The sequence below is a fragment of the Mytilus edulis genome, chromosome 12, assembly GCF_963676685.1.
Source record: "Mytilus edulis chromosome 12, xbMytEdul2.2, whole genome shotgun sequence".
Classification (NCBI taxonomy): Eukaryota; Metazoa; Mollusca; class Bivalvia; order Mytilida; family Mytilidae; genus Mytilus; species Mytilus edulis.
In genome coordinates, this window is record NC_092355.1 from 18,853,170 (window position 1) to 18,870,820 (window position 17,651).

The window sequence follows — 17,651 nt, forward strand, 5'->3', positions numbered from 1 at the left end:
GATTAACCTACATACTTTTTATAACTTTTCAAACAAGTATTGAGAGTTAGGATAATCAATCCGCGTAAGCCTTGTTGAACGAATGAAATCTTCAAATTTGTCCTAATGATAAGCTCTATTATTATCTGTATATTTACATTTTATCCGATTGGAAAGTCTAAATATTGGACCAATGGTAATGTTTATATCACATGACTTTTGTTTTAATATAAAACCCGACATTTACTAATTCCATTCCGTTCAATCATCAGATCTTATATATGTTGGAATAATGGGCGAGTGTTTGAAAACAGCTGTGAAAATAGTTCTAGCAGTTCTGCCAGTTATTTGTATTGTGTTACTCTCTGTTTCTATAGTGATGTTGGTAGTATCATTGGATCCTGGAGTAAAATGGAATGAGTACACAGAGGTTATTTGGGGATTTAATACAACATATTTCAACACATTATTTACAAGTCTTGACGTTGCAATATATGCAGGAGTTAAGAACGGACACCCATGCCTTAGCAAATATATGCAAGTACTGAATCCACATCAAGATGGTAAAATTATTTAATACATATGAAGATAGAAAATTTAATTTTAATGTAATAACCGATTAAGGGCATACGATACAGTTTTGATCCTGTATTTACAAGTTGATGAAAATTTGCATATAGACTATTTTTTACCTGATTAAATCAAATATGTTATAAAAAATATACCTTCATGTGCTACTTTTTGAGTTAAATGAGGTCGAAATTTTATATTTGCTCAAAATTCGGATTTGTGGCCGTATTTTCCCTTTCGAAAGAAAGCCATAACTTTTTTTTGTTTTTAAAGATAAACACAAATTGTTTTTGTGAAATAATTTGTAATTTCTGTTTTTTATAAGTATCTTAAAAATTTATGCAATTTTTATTAAAAAATAATACATATTTATCATGAATTGAGAAAAAAACGTCATTTTTTGCTGTATATTTATCAAACTTAAAAAAAATGCATTATTTACAGTTTTATAAAATTTGGCCCACATAATCTTCCTGCAAAATGAAACAAAATGTCATTTTAAAAAATAGGGGTTCATGCACTCGTTTTTAAAATAAATCAGTTTGAATGATAAAAATCAGTCGAAAAATGCATCTTTTCCTGATTTGTCACAGTTTGACGTCGCGAAAATAACATTTTACGTTAGCAACGTCATTACCTCCCCTGTAACTTTATCGTATGCCCTTAAAGTGTCAAATACGAGACAAAACTGTTTGCATATATCCCCATGCAACCGAAGTCACCGTTTTATTTTTCTTATTCGGCATAATTTGTGCATTCATTACAGAGCTTGCATCGGATACCGCAGTGATGTGTTGTAATTGTAGTTATCTTTTAATATATATAGTACAAAATTTACAGATCGAAATTATAACCATTTATATATTGACGTTAAACATTTTGTCGTGAAATATTGAATAATATAATATTTGAAGCAGGATAACTGAGATTTTAGCCGGTCATTTTTAAGATAAAAATAGTCCTGACATTTATGCAGAACAAATTAGATAGTTTTGTTTGATTCATTTTTGCGAGATTGTTTCATTTCTCAAAAGGAATATTTATTCAGCCGTGATATCATTGGCAAGTTCAGACTTGGAATATTTAGTATACATTTTTTTCTCACAAAACAGAAACCCTATAAATCTAGTTTGGTAATTTTGTAGTTGAAAACGCCAAGCGCTTTACTTGGTCATTGAAATTTCTAATCAAATGATATAAAAGACTAATTTTTAGAAACTCTTAATTAATGTGACAACGTCTTTCGGGTTAATAACTAGTACCCGGACCATACGCGTATGGTCGGACCATATGAGTCTAAACGCAGATGATCAAGGCCATACACGAATGGTCTAAATATAGTCTGGTACATATTATTGATTTTAATAATTCATAATTTGGTTCTATAATATTTACGAAAAAAACATTCGCAATGAGATGAACACAACTGTATTGTAAACAAAATATTTAACACAAAATATATGAAGTGTTGAGAATGCAAGATTTTTAACCGTGATTGAAAAATTAGTGTTTGTTACATTACAGGTACTGATTTAAAAACAGTTTAACCAACATAATAGTTGGTCTCAAATCAAAAATGTGATACATAGTATTTGTTCATAAGGTGGTAAATATTGCAAGTCTTATAATTGCTGATTTGTTTTTAGAATTTCCCAACGGTTGCCGTTCTGAAAAACAGCTGACTCTGTAACATTACATTTGTCCTTGTGGTGTTGTATACATGTAAGAGAGGCGAGAGTCACCGAAGGAACATTCAAACTCTTAACACTGATAACGACATGGAAAAAAAAAAAAACAACAAAATCCCAACTAAAACCCCGGGGTAATATCGAGTTCTTCGGAAGGGGGAACAGATTCTACTCAAAATCTTGCATCCGTCGTGTTGCAAGTGTAAATTTGGTGATATGTCTAATCTGGTAGGTCACATTCGGGAAAAGAGAACAGGATCGTATATAATTCTGAGTGTCTTGTTCAAACGTCATTTCCTCGTTTCCAAGATTTTTCATGATCAACACTACGGATGTCACTTATATTTCTGATGAATATGAGTTAATCTTTATTTCCCTTAAACACGTCGCCTGCCTTGCGTGCAAAAAGTTGTTCGAATGTCTTCTTCTACTTTCACACGATTGCAAAGTATATATGTTAGTATGGCAGATTGACATAAGTGAGGAAAAAAAGAATAAATTGCACTTTAATTACAGAAATTTATGTCATAATCAAAAATCAAAATAATATAACTTATTGAGTGACGACAGTATAACTAAGAAAATGAGGAGAGAAACAACATAGGAGACAATCAAAAATCAAAGTCAACAGACGTACAATAAAACAAGACAATTGATAATTTGCAGTCGGTAGTGTCATAAACGCAAAAGGAAGACGGATTACGGCTGTAACAGGTGGAACATTAACTTTGGTATCTTGGACAGTCGTATTCAATAACGATATATCAAATTAAAATCGCGTCAATCAAAATTTGACTTCATCAATATTCAACTTCATCATTACAAACCAAAATGTATGGGAAAATATACCTGTAGTTAAAATAAACGTTTTCTTACAAAGCAGTTTCTTTTTATAAATTTAGTTCTAATAAACAGTTTTACATCTTTATCGTATGGTCCTTTACTATTAAAACATTACAAAAAATCAATAATTAAATCATTGTGGAACATCATTGCACAGCGATATTTGGTTTCTAATTTGTTCTTTGCAGTCAAACTTTAAAGTGCATATGACATGAATGCTTTAATTTTCCAATTTGAGGAACTGATTGTACGTAGTTTTCATATATTGTTAGGAGGTATATGTTTTGAAATTACCTTTTATGTGTTTATCTTTCTTGGAATAGGTTTCCAATATCATATGAATACAACTACCATAACAAATTGTTTGAAATAAAACGTTAATCTTGTTGTATTGTAGAAAGCTGGAAAGTTCCTATACGAGAGACACTACATAAGGCTTTAGGACTCGTGTCTGGAACCTTGTTTATGTTAATGCTATCTCTGACCATTCATTCTGTTAGCAAGCAGAAGTTGTTCACTGTTATAACAAAGGTGATTGCTTTCGGAACAGGTGTTGCTGGAGGTATGCATCATTAATTATAAACATATAAAATGTTTTGATTCTTTTTTTTTTCTCCAGGGACTCAATTAAGTAGTTTACAGGTGTAATACCACCATTGAGTGTCCCCTGTTAGTATTGGTTAAATTTGCACTTTTCCAAAAACTGTGCAGAATTTATTTTTCTTTGAAATAAGAAAAAGAGTACTTAGCATACGTAAAGTTTCATCCTGACATGTACTATAAACAAAATTTCGCATAACATTTCTTGCATATAAGAAAATAACCAGTCAAATTTTCATCTCATTTTTAGTTTTAGTTACTATGTTACCTCAAGTTTTCAAAATATTCCATAGAAACACCAAATGAAAAAAAAATAATGCTTTGAAACATCCAATATATATGTTTATGACCCAGATTTTTTTTTATTGCAATGAAATGTAGGATTAAGGTGTAAAAGCACAAAAAAAAACTGACCTCCTAGGAAAATTATAAACGGAAAACTCCTAATCAAATGGCAAGATCAGAAGCTCAAAACCATCAAACCAATATATAATATCGTCATATTTCTGACTTGGTACAGGCATTTACGTATGTAAAATATGGTTGATAAAACCAGGTTTTAAAGCTAGCTAAAGCTCTCATTTGTATGACAGGTCGCAAAAAAATCCATCATACTTCATTTCAGTATAAGGTTTTTTGACAAATGGGATAGTACTTCTGTCGGTGATCATATAGAACGCCGTTACTGTCTTATAGTGTAAATATTTAATGTGTTTTGTCGCTTTGTCTTTACGTCTTGTAATTTCCTCTTTATGTCGTATGTAAGTTTCTGTATTTCCTGACACTGCATCTCTGTGTTATGTCAAATTAATTGTTTGTTTGGTCAAACAATTATATGATATGGCATTGCTAAACTTTGTTATGTTCAATATGTATTACATTATGTTGTATCTACTGTATGTTCAGTGAATACCACTAAACTTTATAAACAACCACCTTTAAGTTCTTTCACATTTCCTCTACGTTGTGTCTATTCTTCCTTTAAGTAAGTCAGTTAAAAATTGCGTCCTGTCTCAAATGTGATAGTTATGTTGAATGTTCTAAACGTTTTGTTTTGATACATCTTTGTTCTATGACAAACCTCATGATACTATATTATAATGGCTTTATGATGTGTTTATACATATGTATCTTCTGTGAAAAATATAATACATCATGATATAGCTGACATGCGTTTTGCTAAACAATTGATACTCTCTGTTAACAGTCACTACTTCATGTGCAAATGCCTATTACATAATGTATAAACACCCTTTACGTTATGTGCAAACACCTATTACATTATGTGAAAATGCCTATTACATTGTGTGCAAACACCTATTACGTTATGTGCAAATGCCTATTTCATTATGTTCAAACATCTATTACATTATGTGCAAACACCTTTTACGTTATGTGCAAATGCCTATTACATTGTGTACAAACACCTGTTACGTTATGTGCAAACACCGATTACGTTAACGACAAACATATATTACGTTATGGGCAAACACCGATTACGTTAACGACAAACATCTATTACGTTATGAGCAAACACCGATTACGTTAACGACAAACATCTGTTACGTTATGGGCAAACACCGATTACGTTAACGACAAACATCTATTACGTTATGGGCAAACACCGATTACGTTAACGACAAACATCTATTACGTTATGAGCAAACACCGATTACGTTAACGACAAACATCTATTACGTTATGAGCAAACACCGATTACGTTAACGACAAACATCTTTTACGTTATGGGCAAACACCGATTACGTTAACGACAAACATCTATTACGTTATGGGCAAACACCGATTACGTTAACGACAAACATTTATTACGTTATGGGCAAACACCGATTACGTAAACGACAAACATCTATTACGTTATGGACAAACACCGATTACGTTAACGACAAACATCTATTACGTTATGAGCAAACACCGATTACATTAACGACAAACATATATTACGTTATGGGCAAACACCGATTACGTTAACGACAAACATCTATTACGTTATGAGCAAACGCCGATTACGTTAACGACAAATATCTATTACGTTATGAGCAAACAGCGATTACGTTAACGACAAACATCTATTACGTTATGGGCAAACACCGACTACGTTAACGACAAACATCTATTACGTTATGGGCAAACACCGACTACGTTCACGATAAACATCTATTACGTTATGGGCAAACACCGATTACGTTAACGACAAACATCTATTACGTTATGGGCAAACACCGATTACGTTAACGACAAACATCTATTACGTTATGGGCAAACACCGATTACGTTAACGACAAACATCTATTACGTTATGGTAAACGCTTTTTTAACACAGATTAAAAGAAAATGCATCAATGATATAAACATTGGCAGTAAAAATTTAAACGTGGGAAAATCAAAATCATGTAGCATGTTAAAACAATATGAAACCACATTTCTATACGGAGAATATGAACAGAAAATAAATTGATGCTCTCTTTCACCTCCACCAACCGGGTCATTACATAGATAGCATACATACTTATAACATATTGTGTTTGAAAGCGACTAATTATATGTATCAATCATAGTTGATGACGAGGTCAATACATTATATATTAACCTGTTCAGATTATATTAACTGAGGACGAAGATATTTGCCCACTCCCTCTTATCTAGGATTCTTTTTAAATTAACATGGAATTTTGGCAAAATTTAGTTCAAACTGCTAATAGAAACAACAAATGTAGCTTCTTTTTTCAAAAATTCTGGTTCCGCCACTGGTCATTGACTAAGAAAACGTCGATATTGGTTTAATTAATCAATTATATGTCGGTAACTGTATAGACATGACAAAAAGTACCCACTATTTTTTTCACTAAATGTCTTAAAATTTCTTTTTTCTACTCTGTTATACAACAAACGTGCTGTGTTGAATGTTAAGGTTACTTTGCACTTTTGAAATTAACACTGACTAGTTCAATATCCATAGGGTGAAAAATTTAACGGATGATTTATGTAGCGGTAAAAAGATGGACATGCACTTCATGTACGCTGATTGAATTTAGTTTGTAGAAAAAATGTTACATATGATAATACTGAAACAACGATTTTTCGTTAGAGTTATCATTAACGATCTCAAAAGTCCCTTTTGCAGATATCAAGGCAATCAGAAAATGGAGAATAAAAAATCATTTGAAATGTGTAACCCTGACACTGTGCGCACATAAATTTCGCAGAAATGGGGCTTAAATATATTTTAATCTAATCAAAAATTGTGTTTATTATTAATGCTCTGACTCATTAATCCTACAAACTTTCATTTAAACTATTACAACTGCATTTTTTTTTAGAAATATAGAGCCGTATTTGGCACAACTTTTTGGAATTTGGGGTCCTTGATGCTCTTCAATTTTGTACTTGTTTGGCGTTATAACTATTTGATCTGAGCGTCACTGGTGAGTCTTATGTAGACGAAATTCGTATTAAATTATAAGGCTGGTACCTTTGATAACTATTTACACCACTTGGTCGAAGCCACTGGTGGTGGACGTTTCGTCCCCGAGGGTATCACCAGCCCAGTAGTCAGCACTTCGGTGTATCAATTATATGGTCATTTTAATAAATTTCATGTTTACAAAACTATGAATTTTTTGAAATACTAAGGATTTTCTTAATCCAGGCATAGATACCTTAGCCGTATTTGGCACAACCTTTTGAAATTTTGTGTCCTCAATGCTCTTCAACTTTGTACTTGTTTGGCTTTATATTATTATTATCTGAGCGTCACTGATGAGTCTTATGTAGACGAAACGCGCGTTTGGCGTATTAAATTATAACCCTAGTACCTTTGATAACTATAAGTAGGGTGTACTGAAAATTCGACATCTTTTTTAAATGACTAAAATGACTCATATAGGTGAATTTTTTACAGAATGTTGCCTAAGAGGGATTATACATTTTGAGGATAATTAGGATTGAATCATATGAACTACATTCCTCGCTAGCTATTAATAATTTTTTTTTCACATTTTAACAGCAGCCAAAATAGGGGGACCGACATTTCTAAAAATGGCAATATTAAACGGAAACTGTCAAAAAATGTATATTTTAGAATAATTAATTGTAGATCCAACAGAATATATTTGTTTGCAACTTTATATTCTTTAAGATAAGCTTTCGCAGATGTGCAGCAAATCCCTTATATAAAAATTTGGCTTCATTGTGTATTTAGCTAAAGGAGTAGGTCCGGTAAGGACCGATTTTGGCCTCAAATTTCAGGTTCATCTGACGAAAGATTTTGACCACTTTTTAAACACTTAAGTGTCTATTTTATTTTATTCAATTAGTTTATGTGAAATATTTTAACTAATTTTGTCATTAAAAACGATCCGATTCAAGCTCAAACATAAAAAAGCTACCAAATATGCCTAAAAATGCCATTTTTCAGATGGTTTTTGTCAAAAATAAAAGTGGCCGCATCCGTGTTCATCCTCAACCTTTATATATGTTATGTATTATCATAAAATACAACTTACATTTTAATATTAAGGATGAACACGAATGCGGCCACTTTCGTTTTACACGAAAACCGTCTAAAATTTAACTAAAATGCTAGAATTGTGAAGATTTCAGTGATTTAGCATGACTTAATGGTGCTTGTACCCGATATATGTGCATTGTATTGTCAAAAACAGCCCATATTTATACTCCGTTTGAAAAAGTACAAAGATGTTTCTAATTAATACAACGATATTCGTTGACATGATAAACAAAAACAACGGCGGATTAATGCATTGATTATATATAAGAAACTGTTACCCTTTTTTTAAACTTGTGAAAAATGAAATGGGGTAAACAAATAAATATACAGCTGACTATGCGGTATGGGACTGTTACTGGACCAAATACGGATGAATCAAAGTCATTATCTGGAATTGCAGTGTGATAGCGAGTATGGCCAGTGAAGGTGATACAAGGCCAATAACACTTTATATCAAAGGAAATATGTGTATGTGTCATTTTTGTGGATTACATGTTACAGATAACATGGATAAAGCAGTTTTCAAGATGGAATGTTTTTTAAAGAAAATGCAGCTTTTTTATTTTACCTTTTTGCCTGTCGTAATGTTTGGCTTTGAGCGTTCCTGATGAAGGTAAATCCAGAAAAGCGCGTCGGACGCAATAAATTATCAAACGTGTTGTTTTATATATTTGTACACTTTTTATCAAGAATCAAGAATCGGACCAGATTTTTCCAAAAATCCCTGTTCATTTTTAAAAAGTCTCAGATAAGAGGGGGTGGGCGACTGCCCCACCCGTCTATACCCTTCCGTCAAGGATGGAGGAATCAGTAGGTCTTTGGAATGTTATTCAGAATAATATACACAACTGTTATGGGAAATGAGCGACAATAAAATCTAAATTTTTTGAAGGGTTCCTTAGCTGCGACATAGAGCTTGGAATACGTCATTGCATTGGTAGCATTACACTGGTACACGTTTCTCGCTAAAATAGCCTACTGGGAGGGAAATGTAGGGACAATTTTCAATTCTTATTCGATAATAATCAATATTCTTAAATATTTAATCATTCTGACACCCGTTATATATCTTGTTCGAGGTTGCCGTCGGGAGAAACAATTGAAACTTTAAACTACCTGTCAGTAACTGCGAGTATTATCAGATCTGTACTTAGAGTCGCCTGTTTGTCGTTCGGATGTACAAGTACCCTGCCACGTCCATTCTGTGTTTTTGTTATTCGATGTGTATTTCTATGTGTGTCCAAATGCTGAGTTAAACCAGTTGGGCGCCCGCTAATATGTTTAACTACGCCACATTCTATATGGACCTGTCCCAAGTGTGGATCCTATACTTGAGTGATTGTTGTTTGCTTCTGTTTATCACATGGGTTTTTTTTTATAATTTGTACAGTTCTTGTATTGATATGTTGCATTACTGTCCAAGGATTAAGTGGAGGGTTGGGCGCCCATTAACATGTCTAACCCTGCCACAACATATGTGTACCTGTCCCAAGTTAGGAGTCTGTAATTCAGTGTTTGTCGTTTGTTGCTGTGTTACTTTGAATTATTCACATTTGTCATTTCGGGGCCTTATATACCTGACTATGCGTTATGGCTTTGCTCATTGCTTAAGGACGTACGGTGAATTATAGTTTTTAATTTCTGTGTCATGTGGTCTCATTTGAAGAGTTGTCACATATGCATTCATACCACATCTTCTTTTTTATATTATATTGTTCCTTTCACCTGAACTTCTAGGAAACTACTGCAAAACATTTATATACAGTATAGAAATACAAAATTAAAAGAAGGGTTAACCGAGAAATATTTCAAAACGGGGACCTTCATTCTACAGTTTTATCAAAATATGCATTAATTTTATAATCATATCACGGACGACACAAAGTGAACAACTTGATGAAAATTCTAAACAAATATCATGAACTCAAGACTTATGTAATAAGTTACATACTAGTAAGTATGTATGCAAAGTATGGCGATGGAGTGAAATTTTATATTTGCGCCAGACGCGCGCGAAAGAGAGCATACATTTATTTCCCGTTCACGTTCTCCGTAAATGCAGTTAAGTTTTGTTTTTTTTTAACTTATTACAGTCTTAAGATTTCCTTAATTTTCGATATTCTATAAATATATATATCATTGATGCGTTTTATTTTAATATGTGTTAAAAAGGCGTTTGCCATAACATAATAGTTGTTTGCACATTACGTAATAATAGACGTTTCTGTGTCATGTGGTCTCATATGAAGAGTTGTTACATATGCATTCATACCACATCTTCTTTTTTATATTATATTGTTCCTTTCACCTGAACTTTTAGGAAACTACTGCAAAACATTTATATACAGTATAGACATACAAAACTAAAAGAAGGGTTAACCGAGAAATCTTTCAAAACAGGGACCTTCATTCTACTGTTTTATCAAAATATGCATTAATTTTATAATCATACCACGGACGACACAAAGTGAACAACTTGATGAAATTTCTAAACAAATATCATGAACTCAAGACTTATCTAATCAGCCTCTTAATAATACAGGAACAAGTCGGCAAGAAGAAGGGTTACCGTAACAATTGGTTCTCAGGGGAATGTCGATAGTTTGTTGAAAAATACGTCCTCCAAACGTAACAAATATGTTGTCAATCAAGAAATCAAGCATCTTGATAATGTCAGACTCGGATAGGTTTTTGTTTGAATCAGAGTGATTCTTTACAAAGTAAGATTTATCCCTCCCTAAGACATGATACTTGTATCTACGTTGGCCATTTTTTTTTATGAAACAAAGCAATACTAACTCTTTCTATTTGTCTTTGAGTTTGGAATGAGGAATACTTGTGTAAAGTGTAGAAAAGTCTTTTAATACTATTGCAAGATGAAAGAGTCTAATTAGATTTCATGTACTCTAACAAATCTTGGATTTTTGTAGTATCCACATCTGATTTACGCCATCTCTAGAATAGGCAGTTTCACAATAACTTTGAAGCCCGGTTTTGATTGCTGATAAAATAGATGTTAATAATTTAGAAAGAGGTTTCTTGGAGCACTTGGAAGACCAAGCAATATACCGTTGTTTCTACGGACACTTATGTAGTTCAGGTATCCAATACAGCGATGGAAGATCCAGTTCTTCATCTTTGGTTGAAATTCCAAAGGAACATAGAACAGACTTATGATTATCCAGGATTTCCATTTTGGTCAGTGTCGTGAGGGTATATGTTGAGTTTCCAAGTATATTGTCAATACCTAATTCATTTATCAAGCAGTTTGTGTAGTGAGATTAACACACACAAACGATGTTATTTGGGGCTTTATCTGCGGGGACAACAACATATTTGTCATAGAGGTAGGACAAGTGTTTTGCAACATTTGGGTATCTAACGATTGACGTAGCATGTGTATTGATAGACCCATTCAATTTTTTAATTATGATTTGTATCAACGACCTCACAGCCTTAATCCATTCAGAAAGAGTATCTTCTTCTTTCTCGCGTTAAGGATTTTCTTATCCCAGGTATAGATTACCTTAGCCGTATTTCGCACAACTTTTTCGGAATTTTGGGTCCTCAATGCTCTTCAACTTTGTACTTGTTTGGCTTTATAACTACTTTGATCTGAGCGTCACTGATGAGTCTTATGAAGACGAAACGCGCGTCTGGCCTATTAAATTATAAGCCTGGTACCTTTGATAACTATTTAGCCCATTGCCTGGCATAATCCTTGACCGAATCCATCAGTATTTGGAAGTTGTATTTCCAATTGATGTATCTAGGCTCACGATACTTCGGACCTTTGGATAACACATTTCGCAGGGAATTGTTATTGGCTATGTTGCGGTCACCGGTAATAACGTGGCCAGCCGGAGTATATGTGAATTGGGAAGTAGCACAGGTACACTCAGGAGGTTTAGACATGAAATATGAAATCGTCAATATTGAAATCCTGCAAAACGTGTTTGTAATTGAAAATTTAAGTTGAAATTGGTTTGGTATAGGTATAAGAAATGATTGGTACAGACTTGTCTTTAAAATAAGGAAGTATTTTGGATTTGGGGGGATATTGCCCAAGTTGACGCCATCGATACCTTTGTTGGCAAAGGAAAGTTTGAGAAAAGATCTTTTCTCTTTTTCATCTTTTCCAATCCGAACTGGTTTAAAAAGTCTTTGACTTGCAATATCCGAAATGATAGCTGTAAGTTTGTATTGGTATGAATGAGGGTTTTTAACAGTGGTTCTAAACATAAATTGAACAGAGAATGAAGTTTGAAAGGGGTAATGAATAAGCTTCGTGCGAATGTGATGAATACCTAAAGGGTGTAATAGTCATTTGCACATAACGTAATAGGTGTTTACCCATAATGTTATACGTGTTTGCATTTAACATACCAGTAGATTCACATGATATCCCTAATGTTAACAGAGAGTATCAATTGTTCGGCAAAACGCATATAAGCTATACCATGATATGTTATACTATTCACAGAAGATGCGTATGTATAAACACAACATCAAGCCAATAGAATATAGTATCATGAGGTTTTCATAGAACAAAGATGTATCAAAACAAAACGTTTAGAACATTCAACATAACTATCACATTTGAGACAGGACGCAATTTTTAACTGACTTACTTAAAGGAAGAATAGACACAACGTAGAGGAAATGTGAAAGAACTTAAAGGTTGTTCATAAAGTTTAGTGGTATTCACAGAACATACAGTAGATACAACATAATGTAATACATATTGAACATAACAAAGAAGAGCAATGACATATAATATAATTGTTTGACCAAACAAACAATTAATTTGACATAGCACAGATATGAAGTGTCAGGACATAGAGGAACTTACAAATAACATAAAGAAGAAATGACATGAAGTAAAGACAAAGCGACAAAACACATTTAATATTTACACTATAAGACAGTTCCGGCGTTCCATAGATCTAACGTCTACCAGCAATGGCATTAAACTAGTGGTTGAATTAAGGAACCAATTTAATTATAACATATGGGCATCGGCAATGCATGTCTCTTCTGTAATGTTCAAGGCCAAATTTCTTGAAAATCAAAACCTTATAAAACAAACGTTGAGGAGACATTATGATAGAAAAGGACAAAACTATGACCAAATAAAAAAAATAAAAGGATATGAAGTAAATGTACATGGGACAAAATCGTACATAGAAAACAAATCAATGAACAGGGCTTTTATTCCTGTTCTACATCTTAACAAAGCCAGTCAGTTTGTCAAATTTATGCATGAGGAATTTGCATAACTTATTTCAAATATTTCTTAAGTTTATGTTTATAACAGCACATTATCATATATTAATGAGGTACAAGGCTGACGAAATCCTTTAAAAGTGCATATTGCTCATTATTGAAGATTTTCAACAAAATTAGTCACGCATAACAACATTTGCGGACCTTTGACATGTTAACCTACTTATAAAAGCGAAACCATATGATTTTAAAGAGTATCAATAATATGATAACATTTAAATGTCGGTTTGATATCAATGGGCATTTAACACTATAATTGTGATATACGCTCATGACAAAAGATGTTTACCTTGTTGACGATTCAGGTATTTTTCCATGTTGATGTAATGCAATTTAGCCTTTGTCTATCTCGACTTCAGTGTTGAAATGAATGAAATGAGGAGATTCAAACATCCAGCGATGTTTTTGCTTCTCATAAAGAACAAAAAGTGGAAGTCCATATAACAGGCCAAAATCAAATGGTAGTCTATATCAACTATCGGAAAGAATAAAAAAAAACTGTTATATTCCTAACTAGCTAGAGGCATTTTCAAAAGGGTTAAACATGGTTATGTAGCTAGCTCAACCGTCCACTTGTATGACATTTATGTTCTGTGTCGTCGTATTGACAAATTTGGTGTGAACAACCAAAAAGAGACATAGTTGGTCTAAGTGACAATAATTAGGATCCAGTAGCTAAAGTTGTATAATCTTACATCATTGACATACAACATAGCCGACTTGAAAATTATTGCCTAATTTCTTTTAATTAAAAGACATGTGCAATGAAGGCGGGAGTGTAGTATTTTCCTTCAGTATTGATATTCACAAAGCATGTAAAGTAAACTAAAAATTAAACGATTCAAATTCAAAACGGAAAGTACTAAATCACATAGTAAGATCAAAAGCTCAAACACATCAAACAAATAGATAACAAATGTCATTTTCCTGACTTGGTACAGACATTTTCTTATGTACAAAATGGTGGATTAAACCTGTTTTTATAGCTAGATTAACCTCCCAATTGTATAACAATCGCATAAAAATCTATTATATAGACAACACTGTGTAAACAGAAGAAACAGATACAATAGGTAAACATGTCAAAAATAGGGTACAGCAGTCCACATTATTTTAAAATCGTTATCACTTTAAAAAATGAAAAAAAAAAAATGTTTGTGAGTTTGATACGGAATATTTATCAACAAGGTCTCGGAATGTCTGATGAACTTTGACATAACCCGGACCTTTCAACTAATGAAAAAGGGGGTGTATATTTTTATTCAATAAGATACCGATTTAGCAACATCTTTATACTATGTTATTTCAAACAACGTAATATGTTGGTATAACCTTGTATTTCTTACTTACCCTTTGAGGTTTATTTTTTTTCCAAATTCAATATTAACGACAATATCGATCTCTTTTCGTAGGTTATTTCACTCTTGATGCAACTGGAGAATATGTGGACGGTCTACCTAATGCTATATCATTAGCAGTAATTAGCCAATACTCTGTTGACCAAGAGGATATGCAAATTGGATATAGTTTAGCAAAGTATAGCGCTGTTATAACGATTATAGGTTGTGGATTAATTTTCGCTAATATTGCTCTCTTCATTCCACTTGGTGATGGAAAATGGATATGGCAAAAAAAGATAGATGTCTTGTCACGCACAGAGAAAACTATGTCAGAAGAAATAAGCATCCCTACAGAGACAAAAAAGATTGTACAACCAGTTAAAAGTAAAGGGGGTATTGTCAACGTGAAAGAATTTCTTCCGGAGTAATATTCCAGTGGCTTGAAATATGATAAAATGTATTCAAAACTACGGTCTTTACTTGTACCGTTCGCACTTATCGTGCTTGTTGTTTAGATAGGTAACAAACATAAAACCCTTTTATTTCATTGCAAAGAGAAACGTATGTTTCACAAACAAATTCACAAAAAAAGGTAACAACGAAAATAAAATTAATGATTCCACAGTATTAACATTTAAAACATGCATTTTGACAGCTCAATCACAAATGGTATGTAAATAGAACAATAAAAGAAATTAGAACGTTACAGTAATACATGTTCAAGGTTTTTTATATAACGACAAAGATGATTGAATAATCAATAATCTAAAATAAAGCTTAATTTTTATATTTTTATATTTCCAATAGCTGACACATATAAAATATTTGTTATTTTAACAATAATTAAACACACAGTAAGATAGCTGTAACATATTTTAACTAGGCTACTATTTAACTTAGTTGATAAATTAGGATTGTAGGATATACAAATAACATATTATAAGTATGTATGGTACTTTTAATTTGCTTTCAGTAGTACTATCATTATTTTGTACTGTATTGTTACTTTATGTCTTGCTTGTAATTGTGTTTTGTTTTATATTATGCTGGTATTTCTTAGTAAATTATTGACCTGTTTTTGATTCTTTTTAACGTTTGTGTATGTACCATTTCATATTTTAGTGATTCTATAATAAGGGCGAATCTGGCTTAACGTAATAGAAGGTCAACTGTTTAATTAATAAGACCGAGGACAGAATCACTGGGGTAAAGCTGATGACCGTAACTGCATTCACGGTCATCCCAAGATGTCGGATGAAAAATTAGGTCAGTTTCTGTTTTGTCTGTTAAAGTGTTTCTATATCATTTTCTTTACAAATCATACATTGAAACGATGTAAATTTATAAAGGAATCACTCGAAAATCACTAATTACTTACGAGAAATGTGCATGAAACGGGAAATTCGATTTGAAAAAATCGTTAAGATGACCGTAAATCATAATCAAAATATTTTCAAGATGACCGTAACATAAAACAAGGATGACCGTGATTGGTAAAAAGATGACCGTAACTTGTAAAGGATGACCGTAATTTGTAAAGACTGACTGTAATTTATATAGGACGACCGTAACTTTTATAGGATGACCATCAATTCTAAGAAATATCCGTATTGTATTCAAAGCTTTTTCGTTGAGTTTGTCGATCTCAATAGGGGCTCGGTTAACGGATATAAATATGTTTCATAAATTTCTTTTTTTAAACTATATATAATAATATAATTGGCCATATTTAGGATTTATAACAATGATAGTAAATTGCATATTTCTCGTAAACAATGAAATATTTATTGATATCGACGTTAAAATTTTAACACAAATTGACAGCGATACGACGAAAATTTAAAGAAACATGAATGTGTCCCTAGTACACGGATGCCTCATCTACACTATCATTTTCTATGTTTTGTGGACTATGAAAATGGGATAAAACTGTAATTTGGCATTAGAATTAAAAAGATCATACCATAGGGAAAATGTGTACTAAGTTTCAATTTTATTTAACTTGAAGCTGGACAAACGGACAAACAAACAGACGAACGGACGAACGTACGCACAGACCAGAAAAACATAATGCCAATAAATGGAGCATTAAAACATTAATAATACATACGAATATTTGGTAATCGAGCCCATGTGTATGGTTGTAGAGGAAGCTGATTAAAATCTTAATTTGTCTTGATATATGCAGGCGGAAACACTTTTGAAATAGAACAAAAGAATAGAAGCTCTGTGTTTATCGAGAAAGCGATAAATGTTAACTGTAATGTTTGATATAGTAACAAAATTTTAAAAAGTTAATAGAAACAAATAAAACGACAATTTTCTTATTTAAAAAACACCTTTTGCATAAGTTTTCAATGTATCTATTACATAGTAATGCAAAACAATAAGATATCAAGTCGACGACATGGTTCTTATCGGGGCCTTTTATAGATGACTATGCGGTATGGGCTTTGCTCATTGTTGAAGGCCTTACGGTTACAGGGGCGGATCCAGCTATTTTAAAAGGGGGGTTCCTTACCCAGGACAAAGGGAGGGGGGTTCCAATTACATGTCCCCATTCAAATGCATTGATCGTCCAAAAAAAAGGGGGGTTCCAACCCCCGGAACCCCCCCCTCTGGATCCGCGCATGGGTTACCTATAGTTGTTAATGTTTGTGTCATTTTGTTCTTTTCTGGATAGTTGTCTCATTGGCAGTAATACCACATCTTCTTTTTTATATATAGTATCTATAAGTTGGATGTAGAAAATGCATAACCTCCGGGTTTTTTTTTATCACGGACGGAGAACATATCAATCTTTTAGTTCAGAAATTT

The 17,651-nt window shown here is 32.7% G+C and overlaps 1 protein-coding gene across 1 annotated transcript; it reads left to right on the forward strand.

The window, feature by feature from the left end:
* Window positions 1-278: 278 nt before the first annotated feature.
* On the forward strand, window positions 279-15,841 carry LOC139499302 (uncharacterized). The gene is made up of 3 exons (XM_071287969.1): window positions 279-542; window positions 3,478-3,642; window positions 14,907-15,841. Exons 1-3 carry the CDS (start codon window positions 359-361, stop codon window positions 15,260-15,262), a joined length of 705 nt encoding a protein of 234 aa, XP_071144070.1. The 5' UTR covers window positions 279-358; the 3' UTR covers window positions 15,263-15,841.
* Window positions 15,842-17,651: the final 1,810 nt, after the last annotated feature.